Source organism: Drosophila innubila (genome assembly GCF_004354385.1).
Source record: "Drosophila innubila isolate TH190305 chromosome 3R unlocalized genomic scaffold, UK_Dinn_1.0 2_E_3R, whole genome shotgun sequence".
NCBI classification, from domain to species: domain Eukaryota; kingdom Metazoa; phylum Arthropoda; class Insecta; order Diptera; family Drosophilidae; genus Drosophila; species Drosophila innubila.
The window spans coordinates 8,602,164-8,629,502 of record NW_022995380.1 but is presented as its reverse complement, the minus strand read 5'-3'; the positions used below and the strand labels follow the sequence as shown (position 1 = coordinate 8,629,502).

Genomic DNA, 27,339 nt, shown 5'->3' with positions numbered 1-27,339 from the left:
TCTTAAAGTGCAGCGAAAAAAAGATGCTCAGCAAGCAGACCAAAAAGCACAAACAGAGCAACACCAACAACAGCAACAGCAACAACAAGAGCTACAACGACAGCAACAAAAAGCGCAGTTGGACAGCGGGCGGTCGAATAAAAAGTAAAGCTAACGGCTGAAATACAAAATGTCGCATTGTTTTAATGTATTTGGCGCAACGACAACGACAACTGTTGTTGGGCACACACTGCGTATGGGTAATATCGCGAACGAAACCACAGCAGCCAACGCCCGTGGCTGCAGCCATGTCACATTACGTATACGCCGCGTGCTACTTGCCGCTCGCATCTCCGCCAGCGTTTGCAAGCGAGCTTGATTGCCGTTGTTGTTGATGATGCTGCTGGTTTTGTTGTCCCGGCGAGTCCTTAACTGTGAACGTCACATAGTAACGTTTATTGCTGTCCAACTTATCCGCTGGCAGTGAAATTAGTTGTTTACTCTTTCCGTGTGACAGCTCCAGAGCAACTTTATGGTTGCATTTCCCAGCGCCGCTGCCAATGCCAACGCCAATGTCGACGCCGACGCCAACGTCAGTTCGTCCACTGGAGGCGCGTCCGCTGGTCAGTATTTTTGGCAGATAAAAACTACTGACGCTGCCGGCTTTTTTATATGGTCCAAAGCCAAACTTGGGCATCGTGTGGTGATTCATCATGGGAACTGTACATGAGAGAGAGAGAGAGAGAGAGAGAGAGAGAGAGAGAGAGAGAGTGAGAGAGAGTGAGTTAAAGAGGGAGTGAGAGGAAATTGCGACATTAGATAAATGATCCATGGCGATCAGCCTAATTAAGTGGATGCCATTTTTATGAGCGCACTCGAAATGAATTGCAGCTGCCAGTGTCAAGTGGAAGGGGAGAATGGCGACTCGGGGGAGACATGTGTCAGGTGACAGCCAGCGAGAACACTCTGTAAAATTGCATTCAATGAAAAGCTCGCAAAGAAAAATCAAGATGAAGCCAACGCGCAAAAATTTCAACTAGAATATGCCAACAAAAAAAAAAAGAAGCCAATTGCCATGAAGTTCAGTTCAGTTCAGTTGAAAGACTTAATTTTCTTGTTAGTCTCGTTGCTGTTGTTGTTGCATGCAACACTGCGGCCCATCTGGCGGGATTAAGCGCGATTTCAGGCTAGGGATTTGTGTTGACTTGGATGTCTTTTGAAAGCAGAGGGCCGCATAGAAATGAATGCGTTTTTAATTTGGCATAAGCCGGCGGCATCCTTTGGGCCCAAGTGCTGGATGGAGCTGGAAGGAGCTGCCACAGAAGCAATAATAAAAGCTAAAAATACGAAACGTGCCAGCCAAAAAGGGGAGCGTCAAAAGCAGAAAATATTTTTAATGCTCAGCTGCTCGGTCAAATGAATAAACTGCTCGTAATTAGGATTTATTTTAATGCTGTCGGCGCATTTGGCGCCCACGTCTTTTCAGTATTTTTTTTTTGCTCTGTTTCTGTTTCTGTTTCTGTTGAATGCCGAGTGTTGGCCATCCGCTTGACCCATTCAAATGGCGGCAACAAAAAATAAGTGTAACAAGTCGACTGTCTGCGAGTCGGAGTGTCCAACTGGTGCCATTTTTCACGCTCTCAGAGATCTGCTTAGGGGCTTAACACTGACTTACTGTAGGCGGCACAGGGAATGCCCGTGTAGGCGTGGGCAGCATGGAGACAACGATGCGTCTTCGTGGTGCACTGCAGCGCCTTCTCATACGCATTGTAATCCGGACTGAGGCGACGCTCGGCCTGCAAGCAGTTCATATGTTAGAGGATTGAGAGGAACAAGTGTGAGAGCTGGGATGTGATGCACTTACCTCCTCGTAGACCTCGTTGATGTTCTGAAAGTTGTTGGTGCCCGGCTTCTGCAGTCCCTTGAGCGTCTCATAGAGAAAGAGCTCAAAGTTCTTGAATGTATATTCGCTGAAATTGTAACGCCGCAACCTTGTGCCAGTTTCACCGCCCAGCAGCACGCATGATTTGTGATAGTCGTCAACGGCGCGTTTCACCAGCACCGATTCGTTTAGTTTGTTGGAGCGTATCTGCAGCGACTTGAGCTCCAGCAGATGCTGAAAGATCTTGCGCTCCATGTAGTATCTAAGCAAAAAGTATACACATAAAAACAGACAAAGAGAGAGAGAGAGAAATGAGTAAACATTGGCGTCATGGCAACCAAGCAGCGAAAATAAAAGGCTGCCTCTGAAAAGCGCAGCATTGTTCTTCTTTTTCCATCTTCCGGCTTCCGACTATCGCCCCGACTACCCTCCCCTCTGCTAGTGTTGTCCGACGTCTGTTGTCTGCCATCTCATCATCATCATCAGCAAGCCAGCGAATAAAATAAATGTTTGCAAATGTACGTAAATTGTCATTTTGATATTTCGCGAGTCAAACAAAGGCCGTGCGCCTGCTGTGCCCCCTCCACTTCCTCTCTCTCTTTCCCACTCTCTGTCTTTTTTATACCCGTTACTTAAAAAATATATAAAAGGGTATATTCTATTCGTTGGAATGTATGTAACAGGGAAAAGGAGGCTTTTCCGACCCCATACAGTATATATATTCTTGATCAGCATCAACAACCGAGTCGATTGAGCCATGTCCGTCTGTCCGTCCATCCGTCTGTCCGTCTGTCCGTCCGTGTGAGCGCCTAGATCTTAGAGACTATAAAAGATAGAGACACCAAATTTGGCATGCAGATTTCTATTGACCCCACGCAGATCAATTTTGTTTTTAATTTTTGACACTCCCCCCTCTGCCCCCACAAATCGCGAAAAACCACCACAGCCACAGTTTTTAAGACAATACAGTTTTTATGTTAATTAACGTTATCTATTAATATTATCTATAATCTGACTTAGACGCAGCAAGATCTGACAAGTAGAACGGGAGTAATAGCTAACCAAAGTTATTAATAAAGTTAATATTTCAATACAATGACCTAAAAGTATGCAGTAGTTTTTATTAGGTAATATTTTCTTTAAAGTACTTTTATATATATTGAAATAAGTAACGGGTATCCCATAGTCGGGATCTCGACTATAGCCTTTCCCACTTGTTTTTGTCTCAATCTCTGGCTATGCCTGTGCCTGACACAGCATCCGAACCCAAACCCCAAGCTGAGCAATGGGATTGGATGGCTCTCCGTCCACACAATGCGCACAATGCGCGAAACGCAATAAAAGGCATCATGTTATTAAAATTTCAAAAATACTAAAGTGCGTGAGCGCAAAAAAAGAAAATTCTATTAATAATTGAGAGAACATAAAGCCAAGCAAAATCGAGAGATGGAAAAGCTGGCAGTGGTGGGAGAGAGAGAGTCAAATTAAAGCCGACAAAAGCCATGCCATAAAATCTAATTGAAATTGTTATTAAAAAAACTAAGCAAATATTGAAATGCCTTGACTCGTCTTGGGATTGGCTTTAAAATCGCCTTTTGGATTGTTGAAAATACTCTTAAAGCACTTGAAACTTTGTTGGTCGGGCCAACAACTTTTGGAATATCAACCGCCTTTTTGGCCAAAAACTGAGCAAATTTGTTGAGTGCACTCGGCGCATGGCGCAACGTTGAGCAGCGTTCTCTCAAATTGTTTATGCGAATTAAAGGGCGGACGGAAGAGCAGAGCAGAGAGAGTGGCAAGAGGGGGACGCACAGTTTATGCAGTTGCCGCTTGACACTGTTGCAAAATTATGCGAAACAATTTGACTTTGAAACAAAAATGGCACAAAACCTACAATTTGCCAAATAATGAAAGGGGCGAATAGAAGAAGCTAAATGCTGAAAGCCCTTTTTGTTTTATTTTCCTTTTTCTTTTTCTGCTTGTTCCCTTAGCAAAGTGCTGCTTGCAGCGTTAAAACTGCGTAACAAATTGCCCCTTCTAGGTGCACAAGCAGCTCTTGCAACATCAGCCGCAACACAGCTACTTGGAAATCTCTCTTCCGCTTATTTAGACACCGCTGTGGCATCTTCAACTGCACAAGTATCTGCATCCTGCAACTGCAATCCCATTGGCTATCGGCCATCTACAGCTTTATCTCCATCCACATCTCCATCTCCATCTACATCTCTATCGCCATCTACTTGGTCATCGTCTGTGGCATCAACGCTCTGCTTGTTTGTCCAAGCGCTTTTCAATTTTACGCCTCGCTTTGGCTTCACTCAGCTGCACTTTCAAATCCTTTGCCTCACTCCCTTTAACCTAACTACCGTTCCTCCTTCCTTCATCGCTTGCTGATTCTTTTTTCGCTTTAGTTGCCTTGGCCAAATGCTCGTCACTTTCTGCCAGTGCAAATAGTTTTTACAATTGTGTCCTTGGCACATTTTTTATTTCTCTTTCGCTTTTTTTATGCTGCCTCTGTTGCTGCTGTTGTTGCCGCTGTTGTTGCCGCTGCTGTTGCTGTTGCTGCTGATTTCCGTTTCCGTTTTACGTTCGCTTAGCACAACTTTCATTGCAGTTTCTTGTGCGCGTTGATTTTCAGTGTGCTACATTTTTCAGTGCCGGACTCACTGTCACGCCCCCCGGCCAGTTTTTGAGCCGCCCACCGCCCAACCATTCTTGCAACGCCGCCGTCGGCATCCTGTTTGTGACACAAATGTGACAAGCAAATAGTGCGCGTTGCACCAAAGTGGATGGAGTGGAAACACGGCCCAAAAAGGCACAGCGAGTGACAACGAAATTCAAAGAAATTAAGCGCTCCACAAGCTGCACTAACAACTGCAACAGCAACAATAACAACAGCAACAACAGCAACAACAGCGACAACAGCAACAAATTGTGAGCCCGCCAGCAATTTGCAATGCATAAACAACAAAAGCAAACAAAAATGCAAACGATTTAAGAAACCTTTTGCCTGGGTGTTGATGTGCAAGCACACACACACCTACACACACACACACACACACACACACACACACATTGCCAAACGTATGTGCTCACTTTGATGCATTCAATAAGCTGTGTGCCAATTTGCAGCTCTCAAATTTGATGGCAATTCAAGCTGACGTGGGGCATCAATCGGAGACACTTAAAAAAAAAGAATCAAATTTTTACCGGTTTTCATAATTTTTATTTTGGAAAACTTTTTCGCCTCATTTTTCATCGAAACGCCAACTTGCTGAGGCTGAAGCTCAAAAGTTTGAAGAGCGCTGCTGAAAAAGCTTAATAAGTTCGAGCTGGCAAAAAAAGGAGATGAAAAGCAAGGAAAATAAGTAAGAAGAGAGCAGAGAAAGGTAGGAAGAAGAAGGAAGCATGCTGTAAGGTGGCAACATTAGCTCAATCGCGTGACTAAAGTGACAAACTGCAGCTCAAAGTGTTGCACAGAGCTTTATATTAATTTAATATGTTCATTACACAATGAGACAGTAAGAGATATGAGTAAAGAAAGATGGAGAATACGAGTGGGTATGTATAAACAAAATTCATAAGCTTATGACATAAATACATTTGACCTAATAGACTCACGTTTGGCAAACTTCATCAGCAAATCAGCAGGAACACACAAGGTGAAAGTGAAAGCGAAAGTGAAAGTTGGCCGAGGCAAAACGAAAATCCAAATATTTAACAATGTCAATTACGTGTGCGCACATTATAAATCCCAAATCTCAAATCTCACCTGTGCTGTTGGGACACACACACACACACACACACACACAGATACAGGCCATGCTGGCAAGTTATTTGTTTAATTTATGCGTCAGATAAAATTTTAATCTGTTCAGAGCCAAAGCGAGAAAGCAAAATAAAGTTGCCACAACACAAAAAAAAATCAGCAAACAACCAAAAAAAAAAAAAAATAATACAGAAAAAAAACCTGCTACTGATATAAATAAAATTCTCTATTTACACACTTTTCATGGTGTTTTGCCAACAGTGCAGTGTAAGCTGACAGCGCAAAATCCTCTGACCACGAGAATTCTTCTGGGTGCTTTAGATTTGCTTTTTCCGCCCAACCAACAGCAAACCACCAACCAACCAACCAACAGGCAATCCACCGCCGACAGTCCCTCGAGTGGATTCCGTTGAATTTTTATGTATTTTGCATGAATTAATTGACTCACACTGTCGACTTGTTAAAAATTTCGTTACTGTTGGTAAGCAAGATGCTTGTTTGACTTTGGCGCACATTGCGTATACGCATCGTATTTGCATTGGCTTCCTTACACGAAAAAGGACGAAAAAGTTGCCAGTTTCCTTTTGAGCTCGACTTTTGCAAACCGAGTGAATGAGCTGCCGCGTAAATATTTTTATTAGTCAAGTGAAAAATGTATTATTTATTGTTTATTTATGAATTTCGTTTCTGTTGCTGTTTCTCCAAATATTATTCATAGCCCTCCAGACAGATTACGAAAATTAATAAAAGCGTGCTTACTCAAATTTAATTAAGTTTCTTAAGTTTCTTGCGTGGCCTATGCAAATCCCTTAATTACAATTACAATTGACTTTTTACTTTTACTTTCAGTTTCGCTTAAGATTTAATCAGCTAAAATCTTAAATAAATAATAGGCGTAAAATAAATTAATGGCAATAGGTTTGTATACGATTATATGTAGAAGTGGTAAATGAATCATGTGAGAAACAAACTGACAACGACCACGAGTGAAAAACTAATTTTGGAAATCGAAGTAAGCATTTAGAGTTAATACCTTTATTGTGGAAGGGATTTCCGCAACAAGGTCGCTGACGGCAATTCAAACAAATGCCAACAGTCTAACTGCGTTTTACTTGTCTTCATCTTCATGGTCGCCTTCTTGTTTAAGATTCATTCGCTAATCTCCGCTAATTCCACTTACAATTAGTATTAGCGCCTTGTTAATGTAAGTCTTTCTCTTTCGACTCGGCGACTGCAAGTTGCGTCCTCTTTTCATATTTTTCGCCAGCTTTTGCATAAACAAAACACTCACCGCAGGTGGGCGTTTGCTGTGGGTGCGAGGGGCGTGGTCAGTGGCTGTTGGACCTTGCTACTTAATTAAAATGCGCAACTCTTTGCCGGAAATGAGCGTTTCAGCTAATGACAACAGTCTGGGGGCTGCTCTCGGATTTGTAACCGTTCGTATAAATTAAAATAAATCAGCAATCACAAACAACAATCTCTCTGATGATTAAAGCGGCGTCTTTAAAACTACAAATTTAAAGCAATTTTTAAAATTTAATTCCCAAATTTACCGAAAATGTTACAATGCCGATGCAAAAATATATAATAATAAATGCGTTAACCCAAGTATTTTAAATTTTATATACGATATTCCTCTGTTCAGTTATTTAACTGCTGTTTTACATTCATTCACAATTTTAATCAACTGATTTAAATTGATTTTTGCATTTTATAAATGGTTTTTCAACCGACCAAAATAATAATTATTATAATAATAACAATAAATATTGCCTCGACAATTGTTTGGTTCTTCTACACTCGCATCCGCGTCCGAACATCCGGCCAAAGTTAGGCATTTTAGGGGTAAAGGGAATATAATAGCATCCGCTGCGGATGCGTTTAACGATACAAATATCTCTGACAACTATGAATTAATTAAAAGCGCGAGAAAGTTAAATTGAAAATAAATCAATATTATTGACAATTAACTCTAAATTAATTGTACTCTTTAAGAAAAACAAATCAAGTGAAAGTGGTTTGAGCAGCAGCAAGTGAGAGTGAATACTATGTCAGTCTCTTCTACTTATTGAAGAAAAAACACATCGAAGAATCCACAACTCACTTTTCGAGAAACAAGAATTTGCAGTACTTTAACTCAATAACATTTTTGACGATCAATCGCGATAATTAAATCGATTAAAAAAAAAAATCGACTAGTAAGTCAAGTCAAATATTTATATAATTTATGTGAACTTGTAAATATTTATTTATTAATTGTTGTTTATTCATGATTATTATTTTTATTTTTTATATTCATTGTTTCATAAATATGATGCATTAATTATATTTGAATTTTTTTGATAAAAATAGCTACTTTAAAAAGAGCACTGCACTCTTACTCAAGCTGAGAGAAAATAAAATAGCTCAATTACGAAAATATATTAATTGATATCCCTTGTTTGTTGCCCCCCAAGCGTTCCCTCCCCCACCGCTCAATGTAGTTGATAATGGCTAGCACTTGGCACAATTGAGGTAAAAGTATTGTGGGCATCGTTAATGCCCAAGTACATGGAGAATGGACATTAATGCCACGTTTATTGCCTTTAACCGCATTATGATAACTTTAAAGCGCGCATTTTTATGGCTTGCGGAAGCTGGCCAATTTATTTGTTGACCAGACCCAACAATGGCGCCACGGCGCTTTGGCCATGTTCAAAAATGAGAAATGTTTCCAAGGCTATTAAGTGCCCAACTAAATTAACTTTAAGGCGGCCCAGACCCAGACTCAGACTCAGATCAAGCGACTGTGGCGCCCGCCACTTTGATTACATTACAGCGTGCGTGATATAATGCGAATCCAGGATGAATGCTCCGACGGCACTGGGACATTCAAGTTGATTAAAATCAAGCATCAAGTAAATAAATCTACGGGCAGTAAAAGGCAGACTGGAGACTGGAGACCGGAGACGACAGTCCAGGTTGGTGGCAAATCAACAATGCGTTAGTGATTAATTTAAGCGAATGAATCTTGGTCATTGGCCACTTAAATGCTGAGGAATCAGTTACCTGAAATCGGCACACTCACCTGCGAATGTTGCGCTGTATGGACCGTGTGACGGCCCCCATGTCGCAGGCTCCCTTGTCTCCGGGCTTGCGATTCTCCAGGCGACTGCTGCAAGAGCGTCCGTCGAGTGTGGCATAAATGGGACGACGTGGCATGGCCGTGTGTGATGAACGTGGTGTGGGTATTTTGGTGCGTTCGGCACGGGGACTCGGCTCAAATCCCGAATCCTGATCCTTGCTGGTGGTGGCCAAGGCCACGTTGCTGTCCCTCGTCTCCTGGGCCAGCTTCCAATTGCTGCGCGACTTGGCGCCGCTTCGCACGCGTTTCTTCAGGCGCCGCTTGCGTCCGTTGGCCAGTCCATCATAGACTCCAGCGGCTGCAGTGACATCACTAGTTACGCCCACTTCTGCCGCTTCGCCAGCCACGCCCTGACGATGGCCACTGCTCAGAAAGCGACGCAGAGCGCTGTCATGCTCCGGATCAATGCCATTCTCATCTTCATAATCGTCGCCATCGTCGTACTCCTCATAGTCATAGTCGGCTTTGTCCAGTTCCGATGCACTGGGCAACTTGGAGCTGACGTTGCCATCGTGCACCACCTGGAACACTTGACTGTTGCTGCTGAAATCGATGTCCTTGGGACGTGGCAACTCCTCCAGCTCGCCCATGGACTCATCGCTCTTCAGCACAGTGAAGCTGGACTTGCGTTCGGGCTCATCAACGACGACGGCGGCGGCGGCGGGGGGAATATCCGTTCTGCCTGGCTCATCTTCAGCCGAATCGGATGGAAGCAGCGTAAAGGAACGTCTTGATTCCTGTTCCCGTTGTGGTTGTTGTTGTTGCTGTTGTTGCTGTTGCTGCTGGGACTGTGGGCGTGGCTGTGGTTGGGGCGGTGTCTGGGAATGGGGCTGTGGTTGGATCTGTGCGGCTTTCGGCTTTTGCTGTGAGTTTTTGGGCTCAGTCTGCGGTTTGGAAGGGGTTGGGCCTGGGCTACGTGTCGCCTCTGTCTCACTTTTAGGTTCAGCCGGCGGTTGCTCGGGTTTTTCAGCTGCTGCTGCGGCTTCTGCGGGAGGACCCGGTGGTAGCACGGCAGCTGGCTGTGGTTGCTCGGCTTTCGGCTGAGCAGCAGCAGCAGCAACAGCAGCTGGAGGTGGAGCTGGAGGTGGCGTTGTGGGCGTGACAGCAGCAGCTGCTTCAGCTGTCTCCATATGCGCCAAGTTGGCATTGGAACTAACTTTGGATTCATTCTCTGCATTCATTTGCTCTTCACTTTCCGATTTCTCCTTTTCAGTGGCTTCCTCGGTGGAACTCTTGGACTCGCTGCTCAGCGCTGTGGCGGCTATTTTGATCATTTGTTCGACCTCGTTGGACAACAGCTTGGTATCCTCCTCGCTGAGCTCCTGCTTGGCTTCAGGCTTAGCCTGAGCAGGCGGCAACTCCTCGGATGACTTTGAGTGCAGCTCAGCATCGTGATGCACATCCACTTGGGTGACCACTGACTTGGCTGCTTCCAGCTCCTCATCTGTTAGCTCCAAGGCATGACTTTCTGCCACCTTTAAGGTGTCCGGCTCCGCATCCGTTGGCTTCTCGCCTTTGGCGCTCTGTGGCGGTGACTTGATGAAGGTTCCTTCCTTGAGAGGAGTCTGGGACTTGCTCTCGGCTTGTGGCTGCTCCGGCATAATGGGCAGCTGCTTAGGGGATTCCTCAACTGGCTTTGGCGATTGCTCATCCTCGCTGTCCGCCAACTCCTTGGATCTGCGAGTGGACACCGTTCTCTTGCGCTGGACAACACGCTGCTTCTGTCGCTTGTGATAACAGCAATTCTCACAGGAGTCCTCGTCATCCTCGTCGTTATCGCCGTCGCTGGTGCTGGCATAGCGTTCCCTGGACTTGCGTCGTCGGATCTCAATGTTGCTCTTGGAGCGGCAAATGTCGCCGCACTTCTCATGTTTATTCTCGCCACAGCTGTTGGTTCGTCGGCGCAGCTGACGACGCTTGTGGCGTCGGCAAATGTGCTCCAGACGCTGCTCCTTGCGATACGTTTGCTCCGTGCAGCTGCAATCGTTCTCCTCCCCTTCGTCCTGGCCCACGTCATCCGCAGCAGCTCCATCGGAGTCTGTGCGCTTGAGATAAACCACATATTTCTTGGAGCTGCGCAAGTCGTGCACTTCCTCCTTCTCCACATACTTCAGCGGTCGCACCGGATCCGCCACAGTGCCCTCATGGAACGGATTCCCCCGTCGAGCTGCCAGCCTCAGTTTGCTGGAGGGTTGTCCGCCGTGAGACTGCAGAAACTTGGCCGTCGAGCGGTGTCCACGCTGCAGGGCACAGTCCAAGGGAGTGAGCACAATGCCACGGGAATTGCGGTATAGGGCATTCACATCGCCTCCATAGTCCAGGAGCAGCTTGCACATGTCCGTGTAATCATTGGCGGCCGCAATGTGCAGCAGACTGCGGCCATCGTTGCTCGTGGTGTTCACCTGCTTGGGCCGCTGATTCAGCAGCCACTCGAGCAGCTCCCGACGACCTGAGGCAGCTGCCTCATGCAGGGGCAGATCGCCTTTGGCATTGCGTAGCCAGAGATTCGCGCCACGCTCCTTCAGCAGCTTCAACGTCTCGAACTGTCCCTTGGAGCAGCCACAATGTGCCGGCGTTCTTCCCTTGCGATCCTGCCGATTGGGATCCGCCTCCAAGTCGAGCAGTCGAGCTGTGGCATCCGCATGTCCCAGTGTCACCGCATAATGCAACGCCGTGCAGCCGTTGGAGTCTATGAGATCTGTGGGTGCACCACAAAGACTGATCAGCGTGTCAATGCACTCGGTGTGGCCACGAGATGCGGCACAGTGGAGTGCAGTGAGTCCGTCCCTGGAAGCAAATGAAAAACATCTTAACAATTGTCAATTAAATGGAGAACGACAATTTGTCTTCTACACACCGAAGACTTGATACCCTTACAGACCTTATTTTTATCTACTTATTTGACCTTAACAAAAAACAATTAACGGAGGGAAAACTTAATTTATTGGATCACAGAAAAATAATTAAATAAACAATTATATCCTAAACGAATGTCTATAAAATACATGCTAAAATATAGGATTTTTAACTGAAAGTTTAAAATGGTTTTATATTTAAATAATACTACAAACAAATTTAATTAAATTCTACAAAAATGACAATGAAAACGATTGAATCATATAAAGTAACCTTAATTTAAAAACCTTTTTTTATGTAATTAAAAATAAAGGTTGTGAAAAACGATCAAGTAATAAAAACAAAATTATGAAAAAAGTTTTAATTTCCATCGACATTTAATGAAATATTTAGATAAAACTAGTGGGACGGTGCTACAGTCGAGCATACTCGACTGTCGGAGACCCCGTACTTACTATGGCAAAAACTAATAATTGAAAAAATTAAAAAATATTTAGTTGACTTAAATGCATATTCTATCATATTGGTTACAATGTCTCATAAAACATAAAAGATTTTCATGCTAAGACTTAATTTTCGCCCGATCGGTCCTATGACAGCTGTATGATATAGTGGTCCGATTTCAACCAACTTTGGACAGGATATATAAAACTAAGTCATATGCTTATTGTATCAGTTTGCTTTAGATATCTCATAAAACAAAAAAGTTTTTCATACTAAAACTTGATTTTCGACCGGATTGTTTCTATATATAGTGGTCTGATTCAAAAAAGAAACAAACTTGACCTGCCTGCAATATAGAGGAATCTACATACCAAATTTGGTGGCACTATCTCTTATAGTCTCTGAGATCTAGGCGCTCATACAGACGGAGTGACAGACGGACAGACAGACGGACAGACGCACATTGCTATATCGACTCGGCTATTGATGCTGATCAAGACCATATATACTTTATATGGTCTGCCACGCGCGTAGCTACTTATACTAAACCTTGATTTTGTGCATATCTTCCTCAACCCGAGACTCTAGCTTGCATAAAGCAGACCGACAAATGCGACTAAACTGTTCATGCTTATCTAAAAATTATGTGTGCTCTGCTTCGCTCCGTTGAAATTATAACTTAGTATAATAATTATAGTACATATGACTTAAAGATCTTGAGGTCAACCCACTTATCGGCACTCTCGACACGTGCTCCCGCCTTCACCAACGCTATGACCGCTTTGGCGGAGCCCGCAGAGGCGGCCCAGAGAAGCGGCTGTCGTCCATCCTTGTCCTGAACATCGACGCTGGTCTGTGGATGCGCCAGCAGAATGCCAAGAATTTCAAGGGCCAGCTTGCTGGAGTTCGACTGCAGCTTGCTGTCATAGCTGGCGCCGCACATTTGGGCCGCATAATGGAGGGGCGTGCCGCCGTTAACATCGGGCTTTGCCACATTGGCTCCAGCTGCCAGAACCGCCCGCAATGCCTCAATTTCGCCGCACACTGCAGAAAGGCAAATTCAGTTAGTTGTTCAAATACGTGGGAATCTTTTGCCTACCCGTTGCCCAATGCACCACCGAGTGACCTTCATTGTCCACCGCATTCACATCGGCTTTGTTCGCTAGCAGCAAATTGACCATTGCCAAGTTGCCCTGAATAACAGCCAAGTGAAGCGGCGTGAAGCCATCCTCGTCGGCAGACTCCAGCAGCTCTGGAGCTGCAATCGCAATGCTTGCCGCCGCCACGAGGTCGCGAGTCTGTTCCAAGTCCTGCGCGGCACAATAATGCAGCGCGTTGCGGTTGCTCCGGTCACGTTGTCGCAGCAATTGGGGCTGCAAAGGGAATGAAAGCAGGAATGCGGGTTATTGAGATCCATTCTTTGCTCTAAGCCAGAGTTATGCTTATGCTATAAATTTAACTGCTTAAAATTGCAGCAAACAATTTAATTCTGTCACGTATTTTGCAATATAACAAATAAGTCATATTTCATTATTTAATTATTATTGACAACTCTTAAAAGTCGACAGCAATATAATTTGAAATTAAATTGCATTTGAATTATTTTAAAAATTCTGCTGTCTTAATAACAAGCCGTCAAAAAAGTAGTTTTAAAAGTAAATAAAATATTTTTGTACGTGTAAGTCAATTTGCCTTAATTTTAAATTTCAATTTATTAACTTTATCATGCTGTCTAATAACCGCTTGTCTATTATAAGCATAAATCTCAATCAACCTCATCAAATCTCAGTTGTACTAAACATATATATTTATATAGCTGCCATAGGACAGATATATAGCAGTATTCAGTATTCAATCCTTGCTAATATGTAGAAAACTTTTTACATTCGCGCCTCGAAGTATGCAACAAAAATGATATACAAATGCCGTGGCAACGCATCTCCGAAATGTGAAATGTGAAACGATTAATAAACTAATTAAAACGTCATTTGCATTTTGCAGTGAAACTGTTTAATAAATTGTGGCATTATTAATTACGTATCTCTGGCAGTTCCCCCTTTACAGTCCTATGTCCCTTTCAGGCACGAAGACAAACTTTAATTACACTCGAATGTTTTTCTTGTATTCAATTTGCTTGTTTTTTTTTCACATTTTTTGTTTGCAATTAATTTATGTTAATATTAATTCAAATGTGCGATATGTGCTGAGCACGAACAGTTGTTGTGTGGATGCAGTGTAGCGTGTGTAATTAAATAATTTATATTTCACAAAATGATGGCAACGGAGCTGATGTTAATGCAACGACGACTTTCGAGTGCAACATGTTAAACAGCAGCTTAACAATTAATAATTGAACATATTTTCGCGTTAATCACGTGAAATTTGTGATATGTATAAATAATTGAAAATTACTTTTCATTTGCGGCCCGCCTGTGGCCGTTGCTTGTTAGTAACTAAAGCAACAATGGCCACAACCAACAGTAATAACAACAGCGACAACGACAACAACAACAACGAATACAAACATAAACAAAGCGGAAAGTTGGCGTCGCTTTGGAAAGTGCAAGTGCCGCTTCTGGTTGCGATTGGCAACGTTTGGTGGCAACGTGGTGAATTGCACTTGCACCACTCGAGGTGTGTTATCGCAATTTGGCCAATTCGACTCAAAAAAAAAAACAACTTATACTCCTACCAAATTCACATTTGCCATTTTGGCGCGAAGCACAACATCGAACTCCAACGGGTTGGCAAACATCTTAACGAGACCGTTTCAAGCGTCGCCTTTTCCGCGTGTCAAAACATGTCAAGTGCTGAAAAAATACTGTCGCCACCATTGAAGAACTATGCTAAGACTTAACTCGACGTTGCCTCAAAGTTCGCATTGCGGCGACGGATGACGCTGACGCTGACGCTGAGTGTGGCACGCAAACCCAAAAATGTTATACTCCAGATATTGCCAAATTGTCGGAATCAGCGCCATTTTACACGTAAACAGTGGAATATCAGGCTAAGACCTTGCTTAAATAACTCCGACGAATCGCGTTCCACTTTCACTCCACTCGCACAGCCGAAGGATAAAAGAGTGTACTCGTAATTCAACCGTATCATAAGGTTATCTACACCATAGAATGCCTCAATGTATAGAGTTGAATTGGAGGTAATATCGTATATCATCAGAGGATAGGGTATAGGACTTAAATGAGCTATAAATGACTAGATTGAAAAGTCTTATGAAGCTACTTTAAGTGAACATGCGATGCAACAGAAAGTATATTAACTCGTCGGCTTTATTTTCACTTCGCTCCTGCCATCTTAGTTACAACAATTTCTCTATAGCTAAAGTAGTTTCTGTCTGTTACAGCCATCTTGGCAGTTGGGCAGAATGATTGAATGTGTTGCTTTTCTAACCAACATTCAATTTTTAGAAAAACATTTTAAGCACGTCGCTCTCTCTGTTTTTATCAGGCGCAAAGCCATCGCGTGACTGTCAGCTGGCCAAAAAGTGGAGTTGGCGGGAAGTTGGCGTGGCGGGGGGAATGCGAAGAGATAGGAAAGGCGCTGAACTGTGTATATTTTTGACGGCAGTAAATGCCAAAGTCGTTGTAGTTCAATTTATTGCACATTAAACCGAGTCAACTAATAGTTCGATAGCAGCCCAAAAAAACTAAGACAAAACTTTTGCCTCTAAAGAAAAAGAAGAGAAAAGCCAGCATAAGTTAAATAAAACTAGCAGAAAATTTGCGTGTTTCCAATATTTGGCAGGCCAGAAATAACTGCAGTATGAAACGTATTAATATTGACTACAAATTTGGCTTAGCTAAAACGATTAAACTGAAGCTTTTGGCTTAGTTAGAAACATTTTGAAATTTTTAGCACAATATTTCTAATTGGATGTCGACTTGAAATTTGCATGAAGTTTTCCTGTGACTGAGAAAGTGAGAGTTGTGATGAGTGAGAGATTGCAGCTGAAGCCAATACAAATTCTTATACAGTTTCTCTTTTTCATTAATAAGGACAATGAATTGTTAATTGTCTCATCACAGTTGAAGCTCCCTCAATTGTCACTGCTTTTTTAGGGCATTTATTGTTTCGATAATATTTCTGTTTATTAAATCAAAATTGTTTTCTTGGAATTATTGGGTTTATTTGCTTAAAAAACGGCCAAAAATTTGCATTTCGTATTACTCAAGCAAACAAAAAAGTAAAAGTATTTACAATGAGTTTTCTTGGGCGCCTGTTGGTTTTATCTTTAGGTGTCCTTTTTACTGTGTTGTCCTGGCTATATCCGAGTCATTCTCGGTTTCTTATAGCGAGCCTCTGCTGTCATTCGGATTATGAATAATTCAAGTAAACTCAAATGATACCTCAAAACTTTGATAGCGTCTCTCAGTCAACAAGCTAGGGGTCAAAGCTCGTTGGGTAGGAGAAGGTATGAAAAGAGGGTGGTGAGGAGGCAGGAAGGGGATGCTTTTGTTATTCTTACGTTGATGGTTGGTGTGATTGTTGCCTCTCCAGTCTCCACATCCGTCACGTCCCGTTCATTTCCAGCCCCTGCCACGCCCCTGTCCCGCCCGGCTATAACTGGTGTCGGTGTCTTGCGAATTTGCATGCAACTTCTACTTTGGCCCAACACAAAATAAAATGCGATAATCAAATACGTCCAACAACAATGCGCTCCAATAGCAGCACCAGCTGCTTAACACAGAACCCCCCCCCCCCTCCATCACTCCATTCTCAATCAAGAAATCCCCCCCACCACTTCCCACTGCTGTGCTGTGTGCATAAACCGAGCTAAGATAAAACTTCGGCATTGCCATTGAGCGTAGAGTCGAGTCGAGTCCAGACCAATGCCAACTCCCAGTCTTTTAGCTGTTGCTGTTGCTGTTTATGCCATTTTAATAGTTTTGAAAACAAATAAAACACGCTCGTGCCACATAAAAGCAAAGCCACAAAGCCAACAATGGCAACAACAACGACGCCAGGTTAAAAAGGTCCTACCAAATTTTTTTCAAAACTCCTTTAGTCAACAACATTTGTGAGGCATTGCTATGTTTAATTCATCAAATCTTTTTATTTTCTTATAAATCATGGTTATAATAAGAAGGTCTACTAAAATTATTCTTTTATTTTTTATAGATGAGTATTTGTCTTTACGTATGAACTCTAGACTGCAATGCTAGCAAATAATCTGAGGACTTGGACACTTATCTAGTTTTTTCTTACTTTTGCCGCTTTGGTCTTATCAAAGATAATACGTTTGCTAGATGTATTCCAAATAAACGTTTGTAGCTCTATTTTTCCTACGTCCTATAAAAATTTTATAGCAACCCAATTAAAATATCAGGATTATATATAGCTTTGGGATATAGCCAGTCCTTATTATGAATTTAATACATTCCAAACTAAAGAAGTCAAAGGATATTATGTCGAATAATTGTAGATCCTTAAGCCAATTTCCGACGCCATTTTCATCATTTGGCCCGAATGTGGACTTCATTTCAGTACAAAGTACGAATGATCATTTTGGCTCATTCAAAATGAATGTTATAATTTTTTGCCATTTGCCCCGGCGAATTTCAATAATTTTTTTATCAAACACGCGATGTTTATCGATAAACTCGTGAAATAAAGCAACTATCACTTTAACCAGCTGTTTTGTTCAATAAATAACTTAGCACAAAGTTTGCACGAATTATAGTTGCAAAATAAAATTGAAAATGTTCTTATTTCCAGCTATTTAGAATTTTTGCACTGAAATCTAACCGCTGATTCATATCGGGTGAATGGAAAATGTTTTAACATTTTCACATTTGGTCGCGGAAAGCCAAAAATCTGACACATTCAAATGTGAGCAAATGTGGCAAATGTGAGTGGGAGTCGAAATAGCCTATTAATTAAATGTATCTAAACATAACCCATTAATACATATTAAAGCGTGATTCAGCAGGATATGCATCGGTTTTGCTGTCGCCATTTACGTGAATCAGTAAACAAGTAAACTGGGTCAGAATACTCGTATCGCAATTCACCTGATTAAGCGACAATTCGCTAGCGTCGGCATTTGAAATACGCGGTACGATTTATGGCCCACAACAATCAGTAACAACAAAGAAACAGTTAGGCCAACGTGGTTATAAACTGAAAACATATGTACACTTACTCGTATATCTGAGTTCTATATTTGCCATTCAGTCTACTAAGTTGGTTTAAGCTAAAGCTCAAGACGGCAGCTCGAATGATTTTAAGTCTTTCCGGCCAGGCTAACAACGACAAGAACTAAACTTAAAACTTGCTGTGAGCCACGTTTCGGTTGTGGCTTTGACGCATGGTATTTGCATAACTCAAGCGCTTGCACTTCCGGGGCGACTGTTTGTGAATGTGTCCCCAACTCGAATCTCAAATAACTTCTGTGTGTGTTGGCCAGGGCTTATTATTCATATATCGTAATGCATTAGCATAACAATGAAATGGAGACGTCCAGAAGTCGCAGCAGCCGAATGCTCACAAAAGACATTGGCCTTTTGAATATCTATATGGATATGACGCATACGACATGGTGTACCCATAGATTTTATTGTTTACAAGCAGGAAGTGCGTACACATATAAATAAAGCATAAATAATAATGAAAGAAGACACAGCGGCAGCAAAAACAACCATTTGACTGAGAAGAGAAAGAGAGAGAGAGAAAGGGAGAGATAGAGAGACAGGCAGTTACATGATAATGCATAAAAAATAAAATACATGCATGGTCTGAAAGCCATGGAAGGGCACAAATGCCAAATGGCATGCGGGCAAAAAAAAAGGGGGGCGGGGGGAACCCTGAGACAGCCGACAAAAGAGAGAACATGAACCGAGAATTCAACTTAACGCTTCGTTGGGCATCACATCCGCCATAATTATGTGTGACGCGACAGCAGAATGGCACATTAAAAGGCCAGGACAGGACTGGACTGGACAGGACTGAGACAGGGCCAGAACAGGGACATCCTCGGCTCAGGAAGACCACATCGCATTTTCCTGTGGGAAATACCAAAAAACCAAAACCACAGGCAAATCCCAACCATAGAAAGAGTCAGATTCTAGACATTGAATACCGGAAACTCTTTTGCGGGCGACTTAAGGTCGCCATTGCCCTGTGGACGGCTTAAGATGTCAAGTGACCAGCAAGCGAGTTCCACTCAATGGCCTAATTTATGCGCACAATACGTAATTCATATGTTAATCGCATCCACACAGAACCAACACAGTCAAGCTTTTAATTAATGCAAGCGACTAAATGCGCAGGTATTTCGTACATGCCAGATACAAAGATACGAAGATACAAGCACTTGTCAGTACAGGCAACGCTTTAAGCCTTGTCATGGACATGGGCGTAGATGTGGGCGTGGTCATGGTCTCGTCTCAAGCAGCGACTACAATTTACATGCTTAGCAGACAATGTGCACAGCCAGCCGGAGACTGGAAAGTAAAGATGGGATAAAGAGAATAATAAAGAGGCAGGATCGCAGAGGGGATATGGAGACAGCTCTTTAACTGTTGTTGCAGCACCTTTTATACTTCTAATTAGTGACACGTTGCTAGCTGCAACAACAACAACAGCAACAAGGCCCAAAACTAACAATAGCTGTTGCATGCATTGCAGTTGCCGTTGTTGTTGCAGTTGCCGTTGCCGTTGCCGTTGCCTTTGTTGTGGCTGTCATAGTCTTAGTGCTAGATTTCTCAACCCATTTCCTCTGTCTACTGCTCCTCTCCTCTCTCCCCTCTATCCCCCTATTCACAGCAGGAAGCGATTCGCTGCGCAGCATTCTTAAGTAGTTTTGGCAATTATTTACAGCTACTTTGCCACGTGCATCTCTCCGACCCGTAGACTTAAGGCTTGCCGCACGGATTATTATTATTATGCCATACTGTGGTGTGTGTGTGTGTGTGCGCTCCGCACCCAACTCTCTTCTCTCTACATTCTATTCTACATTCTACTCTGTGCCGTGTACCGTGTACTGTGTTCAACTTTTGCATAGTTTTTATGCCATGCAAACGGATTAACAACAACGGCAAACTTTCATTTTGATCTACAAACTTTGTCGGCATTCTGCCGGTTCGTTCAATCTCAGGTGGTAAACGGTTTACTAAATATGAGCAGCAATTTTCTGCCTCTTCGATGTTTAAATGGCTCACAAATTACCATAACCAGCATCTGATAGTCCAATATACACAATGATGGAGAACTCATTTATCACTGAATGCTATGTAAATATTATTAAAAAAGCACAAATATTGGAATCTTAAGTAAAAGTACTTTACTGTACTTTCGTCTTGTTTTGTAGTGCAAAATGGCTTTAGTTTGTCTTTATTTAACATTTATGTTTTTAAGCAAAGTCAATTATAAGAAGTATTTAAATTCAAATTTCATCTTTGTATTAAATATCCTTTTCTGTCACATTCATTAACATTTCTTTAAATATATTGCAAAAAGTAATGTAATTGACGTGCGAAAAAATTAAGTAAAGTTTCATTTATTTACAGTAAAATTTTAATTAAAATTTCAACTCTGACATTGCAAAAACGTCATATGCTAATAACTTTTCCCCTTTCTATACCCTTTGGCCATTATATAAAGTGTACAAAATGTAACTTATGAATACTTTAAGAAGACAAGCTGACGCAAAAGGTAAAACTGGTGAATTGGCTAATCTGGATTTAGCCAGTGAAGTGTCGTCTGCATAATTCATTGGCCAAGTTGTAAGTCAAGGCTCAAGTTTTCTCTAAATCAAATTAAGTTTACAAAATATTTACCAAACTTTGCTCTAGCTGAGCTCAATTAAAAATTATGCTGGACCCAAAGTAATTTCCGCAACAAAAACTTTGCCGGCCAACAAACTGACAAAAGGAAAGATGCAGAGAAGCAGCTCTTAGCCAGGCTCAAACAGAGCGCCGATGCGCATTAAAATTAGTAACAAGCACTGCTCATTTGTGTCAACTTTTCATGTCATTATGCACTTTGAGCAAATATTGTTGGACTGTTGGCAAAAGTTTTGCTACGCTCACATGTGATTATCCTCCCCAGTGTTTCCTTGATCAAATATGTTGCAACTGCAACCGAACTGCGTAGCAAGCAAATTCATACACGGATATCCTTTATATGTATCTGGGAGACAGTCCAGGACAGTTACAAGTTTAACTTCGGCTGCAACTTCGAGAATCGTAACTGCAACTGCAACTGGAACTGGAAGTGGAACTGGAAGTGGAGCTGGCTGACCGCAACGGAAGTCATTTCGAAAGCCAAACAACAGTTGACAACAAAATGGGGCACGGCACAACTACCGACTGTCGTGGCAAGACAAATTTCTATGATTTCAGTAATTAATTTGTCATTTCAAAGTTTGCCAGCCATAGAGACAGTTATCCTTTGATTAAACCACACAGCTGCCCATCATCATCTAATTGTCTGTTGGTTTCTAATTAATTGGCCAGCCGGACAGGCTAAATACGAGTAGACCAACCACATATGGACACATGGAAGTTGCATTTACCATACATATGATATCTCTGGTCTGGTCTGGTTAGCCTGATGGAAAGTTTTGTGCGGTTTTTTGCTCAATTAGCTGATGCTCATTTGAGCCAACTTTGTTATTGGTTTGAACACATTTTTCTCATGACTCAAAAGGCTCACACTCCGGGGTCATTCATTAAACTCATTGACGCTGACTTTTATATCGACTATTGCTGGCCTTCATTAAGTTAGACGTAATTAATTACAGTTGAACATGCAGAACTGTCAAAATGCGGCTATAAATTTAGCATTGAGGTGAGCGTAATGATGTTCAAATGGTCGAATTTGAATGTCAAAGCCAAAGCCAACAGCAACAGGCCTAATCAATTTTCAATTAATGCCACTCACAGTCACAACCAGGTCAAGTTTATGAAGTCATCTCACATTCGGGAAGCCTTTCGGCTGGGCCATTTGGTCTGCCAGTAATTACAAGAAATTCGCCGATGACTGGCAATTCAAATGAACATAAAATAGAACCGAAAGTGAGGTAAGTAAAAGGGAAACAGACGAAAATGGGCGCGATTTATCCTTATTTTAGCGTAAATTGCTTTGGCAGCCTTTCAGACAAACGTTTTCGTCAATACCGCGCCAATTTGGTTTCTACCTTTCGAAAACAACAAACGAAAAAGTCGACTGTCGAAACAAACCAACAGTCGAAGCGTCGACGAGACGAACAACTGGCGATTAATCAAGAATTAAAGTGACTGCAACTAAAGTTAAATAGATATTGTAAAATACTTCATTTGAATGACCGAGACGGGAGAAAATCAAACGAACAAATCGAGCATTGAATAAAATGGAAAATGGGAATGGACATGAAAATGGTGACTGAGAATGGGAACAGAATTGGAATTGAATAAATGAGCGCCGAAAGCGAATGCAGTCAACGTGAATTCGTCTCAGCGCAAACTAAAACGGAAACTGGGTGAATGCAAACTTTTCGACGTCATTTTTAATGAAATTTCAACAAAATGTTACAAACGTGGCCAAAAGGAGTGCCTTATATAGGTTGAATCGAAAGCGGTACGGGGGTAGCCAGCAAAAAGCAAAAATTGCAATTAAAATTACCAAACGAAGGCCAAGCTAACAGAAGGCGAGGCCTCGCCCCCTCCACCCTGATCCTCCCGCCCCCGCGCAAGGTGTAGACAGACTGAACCGAGTCCAAATTAATAATAATTTGCGCATTGACGGCAACAAAAACAGAGAAGACTAAAAACAAATGGCCAAATAAAAGTGCATTGAGAGAAGCGTAATTAAAAAATGGTATAGCAATTTTCCGATAGCAGGTCGAAGGTCAACCAATCAACGCTAATGGAAACTCTCAGCATAATGCCAAATTGCATTATTCGCTTCAAGCGGACACTTGAAATATGTTTAGGAAGACTTAAACAATTCAAATCAGTTCTTTAAAAGTCTGGTTATTAGCTGATAGTACAGCGTTTGCATCTGTAACTTTATGTCGTGTATTAAATATTAAATTTTTCACAAACTTTTGCACTCTCTCTGTGAAACAAGTGCGTTCACATCAAAAATTTATTTCGAATGGCAACTTTCAACATGCCACACAGCCAAAGACTCATCAGTTTTAGCACAGACTTCAGCGGAAGCTAGTACATGCATACCCTGTAATGACAGACTTACATAGATTTGTTGTTTTTCTTTCCTTTTCATCTAATTGACAGTAGCAGATTATTTTAGAGTTTTTTATATCAACAGCAGACATAAAAGAAAAATTATATATAAATATTGACACTGTTAGTAATAGCAGAATCAAGAAATAAACAGATCTTGTAACAGCAGCAATAACAGTAACGGTGCACTGCTAAATTTAAGAATGTCCCTTAACAGTGATAGGTTAACTAACAGCAAGAATAACAGCAATAATAAATTTTATACAATAACAGTAACAGCCGAAACTAACAGTCTATTTTGCAACGCTAACATTCACTTAACTGATTTTATTTTTATTCTTAAAGAGTAACTCTTCTTCACGTTCTAAAAACTTGAGATTAGCTAACAGGATATGAATGTAGCTGAGCTTCGTCTTTGCTAAACATGTTTACGAGTATTCTGAGCATTCGCCGTACCACTGTTAATATTATTTGCAGCAAACAAAAGACTGCTGCTTGATGCTTTAGCAGCAGCAAAAATCAACTTCTGCAGCTGACTTTCCAACAAAAGTTTTGCCTGGTGCTGGGAGATTGTTAGCTTGGTCGACTGCCGATGGTTAGATGCTTGGTCAATAGTAGAGCAGGGGGATCAAATCTTGAGTGAAAATAAATAATTTACACCTGCAGGTAACTGCGGGAGGCTGCTCGCTTTGTATGTGCTGTAGGACGCACCTACTCGTAAAGATGGACAACACTAAGATCCCCTCTCGCTACTTTACTTACCCCCTTTTTACAGAAACTGTGGTGAAAAGTTTCAGTTTCGAATTTTAAACGAAATTGTGGTACGAGGGTAACAATAAAATTAGACCTGGACGCTAAGGTGCCTGGTGCTTGGTGCTAGGTACCTGAGATTGAGGCACATTGAGGTTGTTGGCATGAGGAAATGCTTGCAGCGTGCCAGACAATGCTCGAAGACAAAAAGTTTTATTTTCTAAGAAATTAAGACTTAATTGGTAAAAGCAGCAGCAACAGCAACAACATCAAGAACAACAACAGCCACAGTAAGACAATAAAAACGACTACGAGGACAACAGCCGGTAGCGGTACAGTGGGTTGGAAAAACCAACATCAATGAAAAGTTTAAGCAAAACAATAGAAGGCAAGTAAACAATGCCGATGAATGTTGCTGAGTGCTCTCTTAAGTAGCTCCAAAGACGGCAACGCGGCAACAAGGATTGTATGAGCACAAAGGAGTTTCAATTTGCCTCACTCCCCAACTAGATACTAGTTTTTATTACCCATACGACATGTTGAACAGCAATATTTCGAGTCCCAACCTACATATGAAAAACCGAAAAGAAAGCCATAAAGACAACTAAACTGCCAACTTATAAACGTCTTGCTGTCTGTCAGTCAGTGGGTCACTTTGTCAGTCAGTCTATTGGGGTATTAGGCATAATCCTAATTAAAAAAAAAAACATACATAAAATGTAAAGCAAGCAACGAACGAAAACAACGCGACAAACAGGAATTGTTTAAAATATTCTACAAACAAAATTACAATAGGGCAGTCCTTTTTGGCCAAATTACAGCAACAAACGCAGCTGGCAGAACGGTTCGACTACAGACCCCCAAAAGTTTTAATAGGTTACGCTGCCTTATCGAGTCAAGGCAAATTAAAACATGCCTAAAAGGCACAAGATTAGCGCTCAATGTAACAACATGAACAACAACAAAATTACAAATTTAAAAAGAATTGCTGAGAGCTGTTACCAATGGGCGACATTATTAGATGGGCCAGCTCAAAAAAGGACTGAGAGTGCAAAGAAATAAGTGTAAATTCGAGTCTGAATGAACAAACAAGTAAGCTTTATGTACTGGTAAAGAACAAAAGAATGCTTCTTATCAGAAACAATCTAAGGAGCGGAGTCAGCTTTAGTGTACATTGCAAAAAAGAGAGTAGTTACTTTCACATGTGAGATTATATATTTATAAGCTAACAGTTGACTGCACATACTACTTATTAAATATAATCATATCGCTTTAATTTATATACACAAACTTAAATTAAATTACATCTGGAACAGTAATTTAAACTTGTGAAGAGTCTCGTGTTCAGTAGCTGTCAAATAAAGGATGAAAAGTGCCTTAACTGTCGAATCAAAGTCTTTGATTAAGACATTTCACAGCACACATACGGGCATAAAATTGTATAGAAAATGTTAAATTTAATAAATAGTTAATAATACTTAATATATATATACTAATAAATGTAATTAAATTGAAGCAATGGTTCAAATTTACCTTCAAAATACATTCAAGATATATCTCAAGTGTCGAATAACATTATGAAATTTCATTGCATACTTTCAGGCGGAATGTGAAATTTAATTAAGCAATGGTAAAGGATGAAACGTTACTTCTGACTGAATACTCATATTTAATTTTGACATGCTCATTGCTTTGATTGTAATTATGAATCAAACAAAATGTGCGCTCATTGTTGCTGTTGATTACAGGTCATTGTGGTGCGTCAGGAAAGTAAGTAATAATTGCCAACATTTGGCATATTTCACAGGCAAATATAAACCAGTGAGGAGGATGATAAGAGGGCGAGGAGGCGTCGTCAAGGTTAGTCAGCCCAAAAATACCATTTAACAATTACATAACTGAGTGAACTGACGTCAGGCTGAAGGCCAATCGTGAAATTGGTGTTGTCGATGTCGATGTCGTTGGCATTTGCTATTCGCGCAAAAGTACAAAAGTATCTCAAATGGGCACTGCTCAATGCCAGGCAATTTCACATCAAATTTGGCGTCAATATCAATTATGGAGCCAAAGGCACAAGTCTTGAACGGTCCGGAAATGAAAGCATTTTGTCAGACCCTTCCCACAATAATAATTGCAAAACTAGCAACATGACAATTTGAAAAGGGAGTGGAAGGAGAGCTGGTAGAATGAGCGACTTCAGTTTGATGCCATTAGTGAGCCTTGGAAATTTATCTGCGTTCAATTAAAAACTTTTCAAATTTCAATTAAATGGGAAATTGGCATATTTAGGCGCATGACGAACGAGGACACAACGAAACGAAACGAGACGAAACGAGACGAGAAATGAGCCAAACAGCGTTTAGACCATTCAACATTTGGCCAAAAACAGGCAAACTCGCCCCGTCTACCAAATTGCAGAGCCATAACTAAGCCTAAGGATTATTTTGTCAATTTCAAATGTCCTGCCATTTACAGCATTTTAATTCGACCAGCCGTACACCCGACAGCACACCCAAAATGGAAGAAGACTTTTGGTGGAGGCCTTTTGTTATGTTTTTGGCTTGTTGTAGAAATGTTTATGAAGCAATTAGGCCCAGAGCTGAAGAGAACAATGCGGCCAAATGACTGCAACGGAAATTTAAAGACTTGCTTGTCATCCTGCCAAACACCTTCAGCTGCCGAACTGAGCTGAAGCGAACCGAAAGGGTATTAGCATCCTTCTGGCTTTAAGTTTTTGCGCCTGCTCATCGTGACAACAAAAAAGATTAAAATCTTGTTACACCTTCGCCTGATTTTAGGCTTTTGTTAAGATAACTGCCTGATGATGTTGGCTTTAACTTGGCTTTCCTTATATTTTGGGGGCGCCAAAGAAGTCAACTTGGCAGTTTACTATGTATTGTTGCCCCTTTATCCACTTCCCTTTCAAACTTACCTTGGCTCGTATCTGGGCGAGCACTTGGACAATGTCGCCATGCTGACACGCATACATTAAACTGCTGCAACCCTCGGCGAGACGAGTTTTTATTGCTGTCCTAGTTGCAGTTGCAGCTGCAGTTGCCACGTTAGCAGTGGCATCCACATTTCGAATGCTGCTGCTGTCTGTTGGAGTTTCCTTTGGCATCTTCGTTTTTGCTGTTGTCCGTGCTGTTTTTGTTTTTGCTGTTGTTGTTGCTGTTGTCGTTGTTGTTTTCAACAGCATTGTCTTTTTCATTGTCATTGTCGCTGCTGATGGCACACGTGAGCGTCGTGGCAATGGACTTACAAATTGCAACTGCTTTTTGGTGGCAACTTCGCCTGTATTCGCCTTTAAACGCGGTGGTTTTGCAGGTGTCGCTTTTGGACGTTGTTGCAT

At 41.7% G+C, this 27,339-nt stretch overlaps 1 protein-coding gene across 1 annotated transcript; it reads right to left on the bottom strand.

The window, feature by feature from the left end:
• Window positions 1-313: 313 nt before the first annotated feature.
• Window positions 314-27,339, bottom strand: LOC117792478 (ankycorbin). Its single transcript, XM_034632640.1, has 8 exons — window positions 27,225-27,339; window positions 26,920-27,035; window positions 13,154-13,427; window positions 12,786-13,098; window positions 8,698-11,541; window positions 1,844-2,123; window positions 1,655-1,775; window positions 314-699 (listed from the first exon to the last, which is right to left on the bottom strand). The coding sequence occupies exons 1-8, from the start codon at window positions 27,337-27,339 to the stop codon at window positions 314-316; spliced, it is 4,449 nt and encodes a 1,482-aa protein (XP_034488531.1).

Bases quoted from the DNA above. Each gene is read 5' to 3' on its own strand.
- LOC117792478 (XM_034632640.1), bottom strand. From the start codon at position 27,339: ATGCAACAACGTCCAAAAGCGACACCTGCAAAACCACCGCGTTTAAAG. The intron at 13,428-26,919 runs GTAAGTTTGAAA...TTCCCTTTGCAG, and splicing joins TCGCCCAGATACGAGCCAAG to CCCCAATTGCTGCGACAACG. The intron at 13,099-13,153 runs GTAGGCAAAAGA...GCCTTTCTGCAG, and splicing joins GGTGGTGCATTGGGCAACGG to TGTGCGGCGAAATTGAGGCA.